The sequence below is a fragment of the Schistocerca serialis genome, chromosome 8 (assembly GCF_023864345.2).
Source record: "Schistocerca serialis cubense isolate TAMUIC-IGC-003099 chromosome 8, iqSchSeri2.2, whole genome shotgun sequence".
In the NCBI taxonomy this organism is placed as follows: domain Eukaryota; kingdom Metazoa; phylum Arthropoda; class Insecta; order Orthoptera; family Acrididae; genus Schistocerca; species Schistocerca serialis.
The window spans coordinates 548,462,675-548,478,595 of record NC_064645.1 but is presented as its reverse complement, the minus strand read 5'-3'; the positions used below and the strand labels follow the sequence as shown (position 1 = coordinate 548,478,595).

The 15,921-nt window shown below is 41.7% G+C and overlaps 1 protein-coding gene across 4 annotated transcripts in view; it reads right to left on the bottom strand.

Moving 5' to 3' along the window:
* LOC126416518 (daxx-like protein) overlaps positions 1–15,921 on the bottom strand; it is a 154,535-nt gene that overhangs the window by 104,803 nt on the left and 33,811 nt on the right. For all 4 annotated transcript variants that reach the window (XR_007575478.1, XM_050084259.1, XM_050084261.1 and 1 more), the window contains one exon: positions 10,093–10,178. Coding sequence is in view for 3 of the 4 variants with exons in the window: in XM_050084259.1 (XP_049940216.1) it covers positions 10,093–10,178 (86 nt within the window). In the remaining variant the exon portion in view is untranslated. The remainder of the gene's footprint in view (positions 1–10,092; positions 10,179–15,921) is intronic.

Genomic DNA, 15,921 nt, shown 5'->3' with positions numbered 1-15,921 from the left:
CCATACAAAGCCCTTAGAATTCATTGCCTTACAAGAATGTAGACATGACGTCATTCTCAGATGGGACTTTTTGAAAGATTGTCAGGCAATTGTAGATTGTGGTCGCTCGAAGATTATGCTAGACGAGATGAGATACCATGGACAGGAAGATGCGCATCTGAGTGTGTGGAGACTATGTGGGCTGGATGAAATGATCATCCCTGCAATCAGTGCTAGAAAGGTAACTGTCATGTGTCATGCCATGCATCAACCCATGGAGCTTGTAGTGGAATGTAAGAGAAGCATACCACTGACGAATAACTCGGTCATCCCAGCCTCTGTCAGCTCAATCAAAAACAGATTCGGTGATTTGTGGATAGTTAATTGTCGTTGAGAACCGCAGATCCTTCCAAGACGCATTTGCGAAGCAAACACTGAGCCATTAATTGAAGAACAGCTGAGCATCAGAAACCTCCCATGCCGAGTCTGTGGGCAAAACTAATGCTAGCACTACGAGACAAGATCTTCTAGCTCGACCATCACCAGATCTCACTAAGGAACAGCAGAAGAAGCTACTTGCCATTCTTCAAGAGTTCTCTGAATGCTTCAGTCCACAGGTGAAGAGCAAATTAGACAAATTGACGGTGAAGTACCAGATTAGCACTGGAGACCATCAACCAATAAGCCAGAGAGCATACCGTGTGTCAGCAATGGAGCATCAGATAATTCGTGACGAGGTAGAGAAAATGATGAAAAGTGACATCATTCAGCCTTTGTAGAGCCCATGGTCGTCACCAGTGGTCCTCATCAGGAAGAAGGATGGCATTTGGCGCTGTTGTGTTGGTTACATAAAGCTTAATAAGATAACTGAAAAGGACTTTTACCCTCTTCCATGAATTGATGTAAGTTTTTCTCAACCATGGACATGTACTCGGGATACTGGCAAATCAAAGTAGATGAGGCTGATCGTGAGAAAACTGCATTCATCACCTCTGAGGACCTGTATGAGTTTAAGGTAATGCCGTTTGGTTTGTGTAATGCACCAGCAACTTTGAACGGATGATGGATAAGTCACCTAAAGTGGACGATGTGTCTTTGTTATTTAGATGACATTATAGTGTTCTCAGGGACCTTTGATGAACATATAAAAAGACTGAGGCCGTGCTTAAGTGTCTCCAACAAGGCGGACAGAAACTTAATCCAAGAAAGTGTCTCTTTGGAGCAAAATAAATCAAAATACTTGGACACCTTGTGTCAAACGAAGGTGTGCGGCCAGACCAAGAAAAGGTGAGAGCTATAACAGAATTTCCTATTCCTAAAAGTATTAAAGATGAGATAAGCTTCCTTGAATTATGTTCCTATTACCGTTGTTTTATCAAAGACTTTTGTATCAAAGCCAGGCCACTCCAAGAGTTGTTAAAGCCAATACAAAATTTATCTGGGGTGGTGCTCAACAAGATTCTTTCGATGTGCTGTGAAAAGCTCTGACGACTGACCATGTACTTAGTCTGTATGATGAGAGAGCACCTACAGAACTACACACAGATGCCAGTGGGTACGAGATCGGTGTTGTTCTGGTGCAAATTTTGGATGGAAAAGAGAAGGTTACAGCTTATGCTTCTAGGACTCTTACAAATGCTGAGAGAAACTACTCAACTTCAGAAAGAGAATGTCTTGCTGTGATCTGGGCCACATGCAGATTCCGACAGTATCTCTATGGACGGCCACTGACAGTTGTTACAGACCGTCTTTCACTCTGTTGGTTGACAGGTCTTAAGGATCCAACAGGATGACTACATCTTCAAGAGTATGACATTACCATAGTGTACAAAAGTGGGAGAAAACACCAAGATGCCGACTGTCTCTAAAGAAACCCTGTGCAAGACCATCAAGACTTTGATGAAGATAGTGGCTGTCTCACTGCACTCCAGGATCTCTTTGCTGAGCAGAAGAAGAACGCCAAGATATCTCAAATTATGCTTGCCTTAAATTGGTCAGAGGATGGCCCGGTGTGGCTCCATCTACATTTTTCTTATTGTTTTTAGTACTGACAGACATAATCTTATGATTATATGTCTTTATTCCGTATTAGTTTTATTCTGTGACATGGCCAATGTTTGGCACTCAAAATAATTTACTTTTAGTTCTGAAGAAGATACCATTATTGGCATCGAAACCTATGTAAACTAAAAAAAATTTTACCTTGCAACTGAAGGCTTTCTTATTGTCCAAATAGTTCTAGTAGGTCACAACTGATATAAAAACGAGCTCCTCATCCAACCTTGAAGGCCCAAGGGATGTGTACCAACCACTATGTCATCCTGTGCTTTGTGGCATCATGCAGATGAGGTACTGTGAGGTACGTGGTTAGCAAACTGCTCTTCTAGCTGTTTTGCAAACTTTGCAGACAGTGGTGCTGCTGCTACTCGGTCAAGTAGCTACTCAATTGACATCAAGAGACTAAGTGTACCCTGTACCATCCTCCCACCAAGGAAAACTCCTTGGCAGTATCAGGAATCAAACATGGGTCCTCTGCATGACAGTCACCTATGCTGACCACTCAGCTGGGGAGGTAGACTCTTAAATGATATGCAACATCGATGATAGTCATAGAAAATGGCTGGAACAATTTGATGGCAGTAGTTAAACACATGGCTCTTCCTCAATGAAGTTCATTCACCACAATTAAAGAGAACAGGGGATGGGATGAAAATAGCTATGTTAATGTTCTTTACAGTAAGTGAATACATCACCAAACACACAGATGAAGAAGCAAGAGAGAGAGAGAGAGAGATCATGTTATTCTGTAAGATCTTTGCGAATGGCTAGGTTGTGAACCATTGTTGTACTTTCCAAAAAACACACAAAAACAGTAACCAGTCTAATTTCATGTTGCAAGTTTTAATAATGAGTAACTGTTACATGGAATGAGGGTGTCTTCACTTCAGCCGAAGTGGAGTTGAAAGAGGAACATTTCAGTATCATGTTTTTTGTATTACTTCATAATGCTGTGGAATCCTGTACAACAATTCATAGCTACAAACAGTTCCAAAAATCTGAAAGATTTTCATAGTTTATAGGCGTCTTATGCCAGTAATCAAGTAGTGTGTAACATCTGTTTCTCTAACTGTACCTGTTCACATACGTGGTCCAGTCACAGTAACATGACCAACGTCTACTTTCAACATCAACATGCAATAACCACTCACAGACGAAAGATGATAGCACTTCCAGTGAAGAGTACATAAAGCGTGTCAGAGGGATGCCATTACAGTGCAGCTATTGTCTTAATGAAGAAATGGACCGGTTTAGCTGATGTCCAAAAGGGTATTATCAATGGCTTTCTGGCCAAGAGTGGAAGCATTTCTGAAATGGCTAAGTTTGTAAACTGTTCACTTGTCGCCATGGTTAAGGTATACTGTGCACAACAAAATGGCACTATCCAAAACTGGAACTACGGCAATTGTGGGGCACTAGATACCGTAGAGGACAAGGGCAGATGAAAGCTGAGGTGGTGTGTATGGGTGAACAAATGTGTGCCAGTTGAGCAGCTGATTGCCCAGATGAACCAAGAGGCTACCAATTGTCTCCTCACAAACCGTTCAGCAAACATGGCTGCATGTGGGCCTCCACAGCAGATGCCAGGTTCATGCATCCACAGTGATTGTTGTTCACTGGTGACAGTGGCTGGAATTGGCATGCCAATATCACAACTGGACATCCACAGAGTGCCGACAGGTGGCCTTTTCACGTGAATCACATTTTATGCTCCACTGAACAGATGACTGTTGGTGTGTACGGCACGAAATGTCTCATAGCAAACAACCTACAACCAGGAGCGAGCATTATGGTCTGGGAAATGTTTTCGTGGTGTTGCCTGGGTGGTCTTTTCATCGTGGGAGGCAAATGGATCAACATAAGAATAAATCTATCCTTGGGGACCGTGTCAACCCCACTTGCAGTTTATTTTCCCTCGGCATGATGGTATTTACCAGCAGAACAATGCAACATGTCACACAGCCCGCAATGTACGTGTGTGGTTCAAAAAACACTAGGATCAGTTTACCATAATCCTCTAGCCACCAAACTCCCCAGGTTTAAACCCAATCGAGGATCTTTGGGGCCACCTTGGTCAGGCTTTCGCGCTGTGGCTCCTCAAACTAGAAACATACAGCACCTGGCCACGGCATTGGGGTTAGTGTGATTCCACATCCCTGTTGGTATCTTCCAAAACCTCACTGAATCTCTTCCTGCACGTCTTGCACTGCAAAAGGTGGTTATTTAGGCTTTTGACAGGTGGTCACACTAATTTCACTGGACAGCACACAATGCAGTTAATGCACAGGGGATCACATGATTAGAAAATTGCTGAAAGATGTAAGATAAACTGCAGAAACAGGTATCTTCAACAAAGAAGCCGGTGACCTACATAAACAAATAAAGTGCACTTAGAGACAGGCAAAAACATTTAACAATCTTTGGTTACGTAACTTTGCGTTAATCATTGTTGTCAATCACAACTATCAGTTGAGACAATGAGGATATGTGAGTAAATTTATTTTTGGGGTAGGTACATCACAATTACTGGAAGAGTACCACAAAAAGTAGTTCATCCAGAAAGGAAGCTCCAAGCAAAATAAATCTGAATGGTTCTTCATAATTGTTGTCAGTCTGGAGCCCTTACCAAAGTGGCTACCTACACAGAAGTCTCACAGGCAAGCCATACAATTCATCTCATATTTCTTTAGTCAGTAGGACAGTCTCACAATAATACTCAACAGTCCCCAGTAAGAGAATATACAGAAAGATATTGTACAGCACAATCAATATTCTCGAAATTCCAAGAGTGTGCATTCATTTGACATAGTAACAATGATATCTATATCTACATGTAACAATGATATCTATATCTACACGTATGTCTAAACTCTACAAATAGAGAATATTTCAAATACCACAAAAATTTTCTTCCTTTCCTTTTCCATTCACTAACACAGTACACTAGTTTGCCACTAGACAAGTCAAAACAAAACAACACAAGCCATTCATAAACTGGAGTACTGTGGAATAATTCATTTTCTGAATTTGGAGGAGAACGACATTGCAACAATTCAGGTGGAAATGTACTTCAGCAATGTACCATCATATTGTACAGTGGTTAGGTGGCACAGACATTTCCAGTGAAGTCAAACAAGCCTGAGTGATGAATAACAATGTGGCAGACCATCCCTCTGTGAATAACTGGGAATCGCAAGGGAAATGGAGACACACATGCTCCACATTGCACTTGAGGTGGTAGTAAAAATAGTGAAAATCAGTCACTGATCAGTTTTCAGCATCTTGCCTGGCATTTTGAACATAACAAAGGTCATTGCCCACTGAGCTGTTTGATTGTTCACATCCATTCAAAAAATCTGTTGAACCGAGGCAGGAACAAACATACTGCAATGGTGGTAGCTCAATCCAGATGACTTCTTTAGCCATGTAAACACAATGTACAAGTGTTGATTGTATCGGTATGACCACCCTATAAAAATGGGTCAATGCAAGCAATGGAAAACTGTGGATTCACTACTCTGACAAAGGTGAAGACCCAACCGTCAATGTGCAACATGATATTAAATGTTTTTTGGGAGTAACATGGTGTGGTGCTAACAGATTATGCTCATTAAGGGGCAAACCAATACAGCACCATATTGCAGAAATCTCCCAATGACATTGCAGAAAGGGGGGGGGGGGGGCACTGTCAAGCTGAATCTTCACAGGAAGCTATCAACGGAGCAATTTTTATTCCATGATGATGTTCCAGATCATTATGTACTGGATTCAGTTACACCTGCTACTTCTTTTGGCTATCAAATTTTGCATTTTGCCTCATCCACATCCTGAAATGGCATTCACAGATTTCTTGCTCTTTCCTAGGATGATGAAACCATGGCATGCATGTCATATCCTGAAAGATAACAACATGATTTTCAAGGTGTAACCCTTCCAGAACAGCCAAAATATAGACTTCTACAACCAGATCTCTCCCAAGTCATCTATCATTGGGAAAAATGTGACACATCAAGGGTGAATATGTAGACAAGGGCTGACAACATCTCTGAGTTTCATTGCGACAACTTGTTTCAAGGTGATAATTACAACTTCACAACTAGTTCTCATAGTATGTGGGAGGGATGCGTGTCAGTAAGCTTCTATATGAATTCAAATTTCACTCATTTTCCTTCCGTGGTCATTTCACAAGATGTTAATTGAAAGAAGTGATGTGGTGTCTTCCACTTCTAAAGGGTCTGCCAGTGGCCAGTGTGTGTGTGTGTGTGTGTGTGTGTGTGTGTGTGTGTGTGTGTGTGTGTGAGATGCACTAGTTTTCTCCCTTCATGGTCCTGCTATACGGTGCGTGTATTTTCTTCACCTTCTGCAGTGGGGGTGCATGCTGGAAGAACGCTTCTATCTGTCCAAAGTACTAAATGGTGTAAACTGTTTTTCAATAACTCTTCTGTATTGTAACAGCAACATTTCTACAGTACGTTTACTTTTACAATGATGAGTGATGCAGATGTTTCATAAGCTGTGGCATATCTCTGATGCTTTGACATCTGACAGCCAAGTCAGAATGACAGTTCACAAACATGTACTCAACTGTTCAAATGCTTAAATTCTAGTCAGTGGCCCCTTTTCTCTAGGACTACCAAGGCACTGCCAAGTCGCAACACCAAAGCATAAGCGAGCCTCTCCAGTAGGTGGAGACATGTAATCAATGTAGCGCCTTGTCAATGTCTGGAGCTGGCGGCTTTTGCATCCCATTTGCACATATGTTAAACCGAAGTGCACACACTGGGATGTTCCACACTTAAAAATACCCAAACTACATTTTCAGTTTACATGTGCATCAGCGTAAGAGAATAAAGATGTAACATGTTATTCTGCAGAGCCCCATATTACACCACTACGAAAGTGTGATTCTTTTCTTAATTTTTTTACTCTTGAGTACGAAAGCCTATTAAAGGCGAAAGCAGTTTCGTGGTAAAGGAAATGGTTTCATCCTTTGCAGAAGGAAACTTATAGGATTATCGGCGTAAAAAACACATGCCCAAATTATTATTCATTTGGCATATTAAAAATCATCACTAAATTTTTAGTACTGATGGTGTTACACAGGGAAGGTTTTATTTTGTATTAATGTATAAATGTTTGTTTTTATTTTTTATTTAAATGAGTTCAATGGTCTCTAAGATGTTTTAATTTTTTTAAATCACATAAAAAATAAGGACATAAACACAATGAGATCCAGTATTTGTTGCACTTACTGGTAATTCTTAAAGGGAATGGTCATCAGCTTGTTGAAGGCACACACCATAAGAGCAGATTTATTTTTAACAATGGGAGTACGGCTTTCCATTTCTAATCTCGTAAGCAGTCAGTCAGTTCCCAATTTTACTTTGTTTACCTTTTCGAATGTACAACATCACCACCCAGATGAGTGGGCATAGTTGGTGGTGTTTCTGAGACAAGAATGTTGTAACGAGTGGTTCACAGTTAAGTGCAATGGGGCTGTAGAATACCTGTCATGCAGTTTAAATTGTTGGTATTAACCCAGGTCGAGTTTGGCTTGGGATGTGGTTTTGTGTGTCCAGGAATGTATCAATCATGGTGAACTCCCATATACTGAGTGCTTTGCTTTGTCATTAGTGACTGGACATTTGTTACTGTGGAAAGTATTGCTTTACTATGCAATGTGCTTAACACACCAAGAACATTATTGCATCCTGTACTATCACAAAATACTATGTGGTGATCAAACAATCTGAATCACAACTGTGTAATTTTGCAGTGCGTGTGAAACATTAAATCATCAATGGGGCAGATACAAGTAATGTTTTGGCTACATATGCAATGCAGTGTGCTGACTATATATGGACACATTAGTGTGAGCTAGAGCAGTGTATTGCAGCAGCAGCGACAACAGAAGCAGCGGACTCACTGGTATTGCACATACTCGTGCAGCAAGAGACAAGGCAGTTTTCCAGCATGGCAGTAGCAGTGGTGTTTTAGGGCACATGATTGTTAGCGGCGCATATGCACAACAATCACACGCTGCCGACTGTGAGTAATGGACATTTTGTAATGAAATTATTCATCTCACAGCTCTACCTGGACAACAAGGCTGTGCCCATCGAGGCTGTCAGATGTAAGAGCCAGTAGAAGTAGCCCATTCGAAGCCATGGCAAGGCAACAGCTCTATGCAGCAGGTCCCTCCCAGACTTAGTGCCATGACACAGAAGGCCAATCCACCCCTGCTCCAGCAGTAAATCTAACTCCTGTCCAGGAGACACACCAGTCATCTTCCACCATCCCAGGATGGGAATCTCATCATGGTGGGCTTCCCCACACTGGGACAACTGAGGCACCATCCAGGGCTGCAGCAGATACAGCAGTGTCGAGGGTACACACCACTGGCATGGAGGCCTTGCTGCTGGCTCACTTAATGAGCATACAATGGAGACTCTGCATTAGCAACTAGGGTGTGCAAGCAGCGGAACTCAGTGTGGTGTACCACACAGCACAGATGCTTCCATACACAAATTGTTAACTTTGCAGCCACATTTCTCTGGAGCCTTCTGGGCTCTCCCTCACCTCACCACCCACTTGCACCAACCCGGCTCATAGCTGCTCCTCCTTGCACTGGGGTGCTATAGTAATGAAAACTATTGTGTCAGTGAACTATTTTAAATGTGCAAGTGTGTATATGTGCTAATGTTCTGAAAATATCTCAATGTATTTGAGATGAACTGTGGATAATTGTTACTCAGTCACACTCCTTAAATGTTTCGGCTCATTGCAACACTGCAGGTTGGTAAAGTTGTATATTGCACAGTAGCTACCAAAACGACAAATGATGAGCACCACCATAAAAGTTTTATTTAAGTAATAATATAGTATAGTATGCTGTTCAGAAAATTATTTCCTTTATGTGCATGTATTCTGGAGCAGATAGATGCATGTATCTGGAAGCTGGGATGATGATAGCACTTTCACTACCATTTCGTAGAACCTTGGAACCTGCTGTTTGGGTGGTTTATTTCCTGTTGTCGGGTCCTGCCTTGAAGGTATGGTGTGTGCCATGAAAGAAGAACTGCTGTGACAATAACAATGACACCATGAGAAGAGCACAAGCAGTTTCGGCTTTCACTTTTCTGTCAGCTGTCATTCAAGTGAGAATGAATGTCAATTAATATCATGAAATTTTAATAGATACAGCTTGTTTGCCAGAAAGTACTGTACAAGGTGTCTGAGTACTGTAATGAGGTGGTCAATATACTTTTCTTAAAGAAGAAACCCTCTACATCATTTCTTGGAAGACTGAGTTTTATGGCAGACCTATTCAGCTTCCAGCACAGAAGAAGTTGCAGAAGGAAACAAAGTCTACATCAACAAAGACATACATGGTTATTCTGACTTGGCAATTTAAACAAAAGAGGACAGAATTATTGATTAATGGTGACCGGAAATTTACTTCTCTCATACACAAATTGCTGTTAGACATGAACAAGGAAAAAACTGGCAGAAAAAAAGTCCCAAGACCAACTGAGGATTATATCATAAATCTTTTGGAGTCTAACCAGACAGTTACCCACTTAGCTACCAAGCCTTTGTAACTGATTACACACTTCATGTTTACAGGCTGAAACAAAGCTCCCTAATGCAGTATAATGTGGCACCTACCCGCCATTGCTGGTGGCAGGGGGTGAATCCTCGACAATTCTTGCAATTCATGCTGACAAAACATTAGAAAAATCATTGTACAAACACAGTCCAAAGATCCTGAGACAAATCCAACAGGAAATACATCAAGTGACCGCAAAAGCCTTTAACAATTTTTTTACATATGCTGTGTTAAAACAGATCCCAACCCCCCCCTTCCCCCCCCCCTCCCCCCCCCCCTCTCTCTCTCTCTCTCTCTCTCTCTCTCTCTCTCTCTCTCCCCTCCCCCCCCCCCCCAATCTCATATGCCTTCCCTGATCTGACGGGACTGATGAGTTCACTGTTTGGCCCCCTACCTCTCCCACCCCCCCCAAAAAAAAAAAACAACCAACCAACCATAAAACTCACCTTTGTAACTGTATGTACGTGGAGTCATTTTCTTCATCCCAGTCTACTTCTTTTTGTTCTAGTTTTGCGATTCTTCTTTGAAGGCACTGTAAAATGTAAGAAGAGAAATTTCATCAAAATTATGCATGCAATTGTACATAATCCAATCATCAATTTTCCAGCAAGCAAAAACTTAAAGTAAGTAAACTGCATGCAAATGGATGGTATTACATCTGTGTCAATACTAGGTGAATGAGGATAATCTTTCTTGATCTGAACACTATTGATTCAGAGTCTGTGGGTGAATTATGTGAAATTGGCAGAACAATGCTGCCAGCCAAACAAGAAATTGAGGATTTTGTGAAATTGGCAGAACAATCTGCTAGCCAAAACAAGAAATTGATGATACTACAAGAGCAAAGGAAAACGCAAAGTGAAACTCAACATCTAAGAATCAGAAATAAGGGAAAACTCTCTGTTTGTTTGTGTGTGTGTGTGTGTGTGTGTGTGTGTGTGTGTGTGTGTGTGTGCTGGGAAGGGAGGGCGGCATGCAAGTGCGAGAGCAAGCACATGCATACATGGGTGGGTGTTCAAGTGGTCATGGTCTTCAGTCCGAAGACTAGTTTCCTGCAGCTCTCCATGCTACTCTATCCTGTGCAAGCCTCTTAATCTCCGAATAACTACTGAAACCTACATCCTTTGGAATCTGTTTACTGTATTCATCTCTTGATCGCCCTCTATGATTTTTACCCTACACATTTCCCTCCAATAGGAATTTGGTGACCTCTTGAGGTCTCAAAATGTGTCCTATCAACTGAACTGAGTTCATGGTCTCAGAAAGTAAGGACAGCTGAAAAGTGTTACAGAATGGGAGAGGGGTTGTAAACACCATCTCCTCAGCTTTCACTTACATCTTTGGATCTAATTATTGTAGCCACAAGCAGAGATACGAAGATAAATAAATCTAAGAAATGTGCACTGAATATTCAGCTTCTATAGTGTTTCAATGCCAAAAGAACAAGTGGATCATTACAAATACACTGCCTAACAAAAATGTGAAGCACCCAGAGGATATCGTCAAGTGTCAGTGTAACTTCATACATTTACACACCATCGGTGGATACATAAATGATTAGAGTCGCAGCTCTCTGTGACCACCAGAGTGCATTAGTTTCGTTCGTTTTTAGTGTCATTACCAGGTCTGGTAGGGTACATGGGTGTCCCACGAGGAATGGTCAATATTCAGGGGTAATAAATGAATGGACATTCAAAGCTAAACTGTCTAGTAAATATGGGTTCTAAAGTGCACACTGAGAGAGCTTTGAGAATTTCTTCATCTTCAATAATGTGAAACAAACCTATTCTACAGCAAGCCGTTTGCTTTCCATATTTTGGGAGTAGTAGTATGGACCAAAACAAGAAAGAAATGTGTAGTTAACATGGGCTCTAAAATGCATACCTTAAGAGCAATTAACAATTGTTTAGTAGAAGAGATGTGTTTGATGGAGCACAGATGAACAAGTGATCACTGATATTAAGGTATGTATTTTAGAGTCCATGTTTACTGTAGTTTTTTTCCATACTGCCACTTCTCAAAATGTGGAAAGCAAAGATCCTGCAGTACAAGAGAATTGTTTCATTCACAGTATTGAAGACGAAGTAGTGCTCATAGCTCTTAAGGTATGCATTCTAGAGCCCACGTTTATTACACTTTTTGCTTCAAATGATCGTTTCTGTCACATCCTTCAATATTGACCATTTCTTCTGGGATGTCATGTATAAGTGTGAAACGCAGAGAAAAGCTGAACTCTGAAGGACACAGAGATGCTTTGTACTCTTGTGTTGTCAGTATGTGTTAGAGTTTAAAAGGGGTTTAATCACGGGGATCCCATTGGTCGACTGGTTGAATCTTGCAATGTCCAGATTTTGGCAGCATTTGGATGTGACAGTGTTGCCCTATTGGGCTGCATGGGAACATGCGGGCTGGCATACTCATCGTCAAGCTTCAAATTGACCATGTCTGACTACCACAAGGTAGGATCAACATAGTGTGCACAGAACCCTTCATAACCCCTTCACATCTGTGCCTGCCATCTGACAACGAGCAACTGACTCCCTGCAACAGGCTGTGCCATGCTGCACCATTGGTTGGAGACTGGCAGCAATGGGTCTAAGGACTTACCGTCCGATTTGTAGTAGGGTGCTGTTAACATCAGCACACAAACAGCTGCATTTACAGTGGTGTCATGACTGAGAAGCACGGACTACTGATGTATGGTGTAGCACTGCTTTAAGCGATGAATCACAATTCTGCTGTACACCCAATGATCATCATCGTCAAGTATAGCGGCGACCTGGGCAGAGGGCCCAGTTCTTCCAACATTTAGGAGAGTCAAAGTGGTGTTACTGCTGCTATCATGCTATGGGGAGCCATGGGGTATGACTTCTGATCATGGACAGTAGTGTCTGTGGGAACCATGATGGCAAAACGGTTTGTCACAAACACTCTATGTCTTCACATTTTACTCCCATACAACAATATCGTGGTACCACTTTTCAAAATGACAGTGGTCATTCTCACATGGCACTTAGCTCTATGAACTGTTGCAAGATGTTGAGGTACTGCAATAGCTAGCAAAATTGTCAGATATTTCCCCAATGAAATATCTGTGGGCTCAAAATGGACATCAACTCTGTCCCAGTGGTAGTATCCAGCATGTCAAGGTCCATTTGCAACATTTTGTTGGCATGTTTGCCTCCAGAGAAGATACAACAGCTTTATGATACCCTTTCCAATTAAAACAGTGCACGCATCCAGGCCACAGGGGGCACAACGTCATACTGATAAGTGGCTTGTGAGTTCTCTAGGATGTTATTTCAGATAACTGTGTGCTCACTGACGTCCTATCTGTGGTACCATACGGAGATCACATTGCCACACCAAAGTTGGCAACATGAATTGATACCAAAGATATCAGAGAGGTTTCACTAAATCTGTAGCAATGTATGGGAGGTGCTTCTGAAGACTATGCTTCCCGTCTCAGCACAGCAGCACCTTCACACTGAGGTCAATGTATTGTCCAGCTAGCAAGAGCTCTGCCCCAGTTCGAGACCTCAGTTACAGCAGTCCACGTCATAGTACAGGACCAGTGAGTAGTTAAAATTTCAGATGAACTTGTAGTGTTGTTGATGCTGAACATTGTACATCAAGAGAACGGTGTATTAATTAGTGCATCAAATGCTTTGAATGTCCATAACAGTTGTAAATTATCCAGTACTCATGTGGCAAAAAAGGGTGTCAAAGTTACATAACTCTTTTATTCATTATCATATTAAAGTGAACTATATTTCATGAGTTTTATTTTAATGTGCCACCTCACTAAGCAATCAAAGAACCCACAGTTATGGGCAGACAATTGTAGTTTTGTCTCATCACAAAAAATGGCAATGATCAGTGTTTAACCAGCTCATATTCCACACCAACTGCCTGCCTGTTGCACACATCTTATTTTTTTTCTAAATTTTGTTCCTCTGTTTCTAGTCAGTTGTCTTATTGTGTGTCCTACTACATTTCAAGATCTCCGAGCCATAACAGGGAATGAATGTAACTGAACTTGCACAGTTCCAGGTAGGTAGAAAACCTGTGGTCACTGTCAGCCAACTGACATCACTAAACAAACAAGCAGCATGGTCACCGGTAACTGCTACAAAATTTTGTCCTTATTTTTTTGTCCACCGTTGGCCCCAAAGTGTACTGCCTCTGTGTGAAACTCTGTGCTGGAACTACTCCCAACAAAATCACATATGACAAGCTCGTGAAATTGTTAAATGAATATTTTGACAGTCAAATCCATGGAGCTGCTGCATGGTTCAAATTTTTTCACCTGAAGCAGCAGCCTGCTCAGAAGTCAAATAGTGGAAAGTGGTCTCATCAGACACTTTAAGTTTAAAGATTTATGTGGAATTAACTATAATGAAGTAATGTTACATAGTTGCGTTACTCCGACTGTACCTGATGCATGCATTCATGTTGCAATTCTTAAACTGCCTGACCCTGATTGAAAAACTGTACTGTCTATTGTGGAATTTCAAACAAATGTGGACTCAATATAGATTGATTTTGAGGCTCCTTGTGTTTCAGTTTTTCATAGTGCTCCAGACAATCAGTCCCATATACAGAATAGTGCTCTGGCAAACAGTAAGAACAACAAGAGTAAAACCTTCAGTGCTGTAGCCCACAATGTGGGTTAAAAAACTCTGGCAGATTACTGTATCCTCAGTGTTTTTCGAAGCACAATCAGAAAGACTGTCCATGTCATAATGCTCGTTGCTTTGAATGTGGACATGAAGGACCCATTCTAACTGTGTGTTTACAGGCAAGTAAGGCAAGGGAAATGGCTGCTGCCATGTGAGTGTATGGTGGCCACAGCCATGCTGTCAATAGGTGTATACAGTACAGGTTGTGCCACTCACACAGACACAAGCTGAACCAAGTACTTCCACACTGCAGAATTCTTCCAATGCTATATGCAATCAGGCGAACAAACCTTTTTTTTTTTTTTTTTTCATTTAAAGATGAAACAACAGATAATAAAGTTACAGATGGACACCGGTACTTCTATTTCCCCGATAAATAATGACACTTATGCCAGAATTGGTAGCTCGCCACTACAGCAGCCTACTTAAGTTTTGCCTGCCTAAAACTGACAAGAAATTCCTGTCCTTGGCATGTGTAGTTTGCCAGCAACTTTTCAGAGAGTGACTAAATGTGTTTCTTTTCATGCACTCATTTCTAGAAACAGTGCAAACATACTCGGTTTGTTCAATTTGTGGATTCAGTACAATGTGTTACAAATCAGAGTTGGTGTGTCCAACACTAACGTTTCTGACTCGTGTAGCATCTACAAGGAACTATCTGAATCAGCTATAGCGTGGAGCAAAAGACGTTGAAGCACACATCACTGTGAAGGAAAATGCAGAGCCATGATTTTTTTCACGTACGACCTGTCCCCATGCAATACGTGAGCAAGTTGATCAGGAATTGCAAAGATGGCAAGACAATGGGATTATCCAACCAGTTTCTGCAAGCCAATGAGCATCAGACTGTCATTCTGAAAAAGCCATCAGGTGTTTTACATCTGTGTTCTGCCTTTAAGGCGACAGTAAACCCACAAACTGTAGTGGATTCTTTTCCTCTTCCTTATCTGAAAAAAGTGATGGACAGACTGGGATAGGGCAGACACTTTTCAAACATAGATTTGCGAGAGGCTTATGTACAGTTACCGATGACGAACAGTCCAAGTGATACTTTGTGATAAACACTCACTTAGGTTTGTTCTAATTTCAAAGATTGATGTTTGAAAGTGCTTCAACTCCTGCAAATTGTCAATGGTTCCTGGAACAGTCAATAGTCAAAGCCACTGTCTGTGGAGAAGTCCGCGACGTTCTTCTACATCTGAACCTTCAACCTGCAGATGAGATATTCCACCTTGCATTAAACTGGGGGTGAAAAGGAGCAGAAGTCACGTGGTGAATGCCTTGATGGACGTGGAAATCATGGAAGGCCTGAGACACAAACTGCAGATTGTTATCCATCTCAGGCACATAAGGCAATCCATCCCTAGAAGAAATGTTGGAGAGGGCCTGAATCATAGCGGAGAGCGCGTCACCTGCTGTGCAGCCTGATGGGTAGCAGACTGAGAGCACGCCAAAACATGATGTACAATCCCACCATCGATGCCGGGCCAAAACACATGCCAAATGGCCAATAACTTGGTATGCAAAGAGCGCCAAATGTACCTGATGTGGGAGCTGAAGCACATCCCTCTGCAGGGCCGCCGGGATCACAAC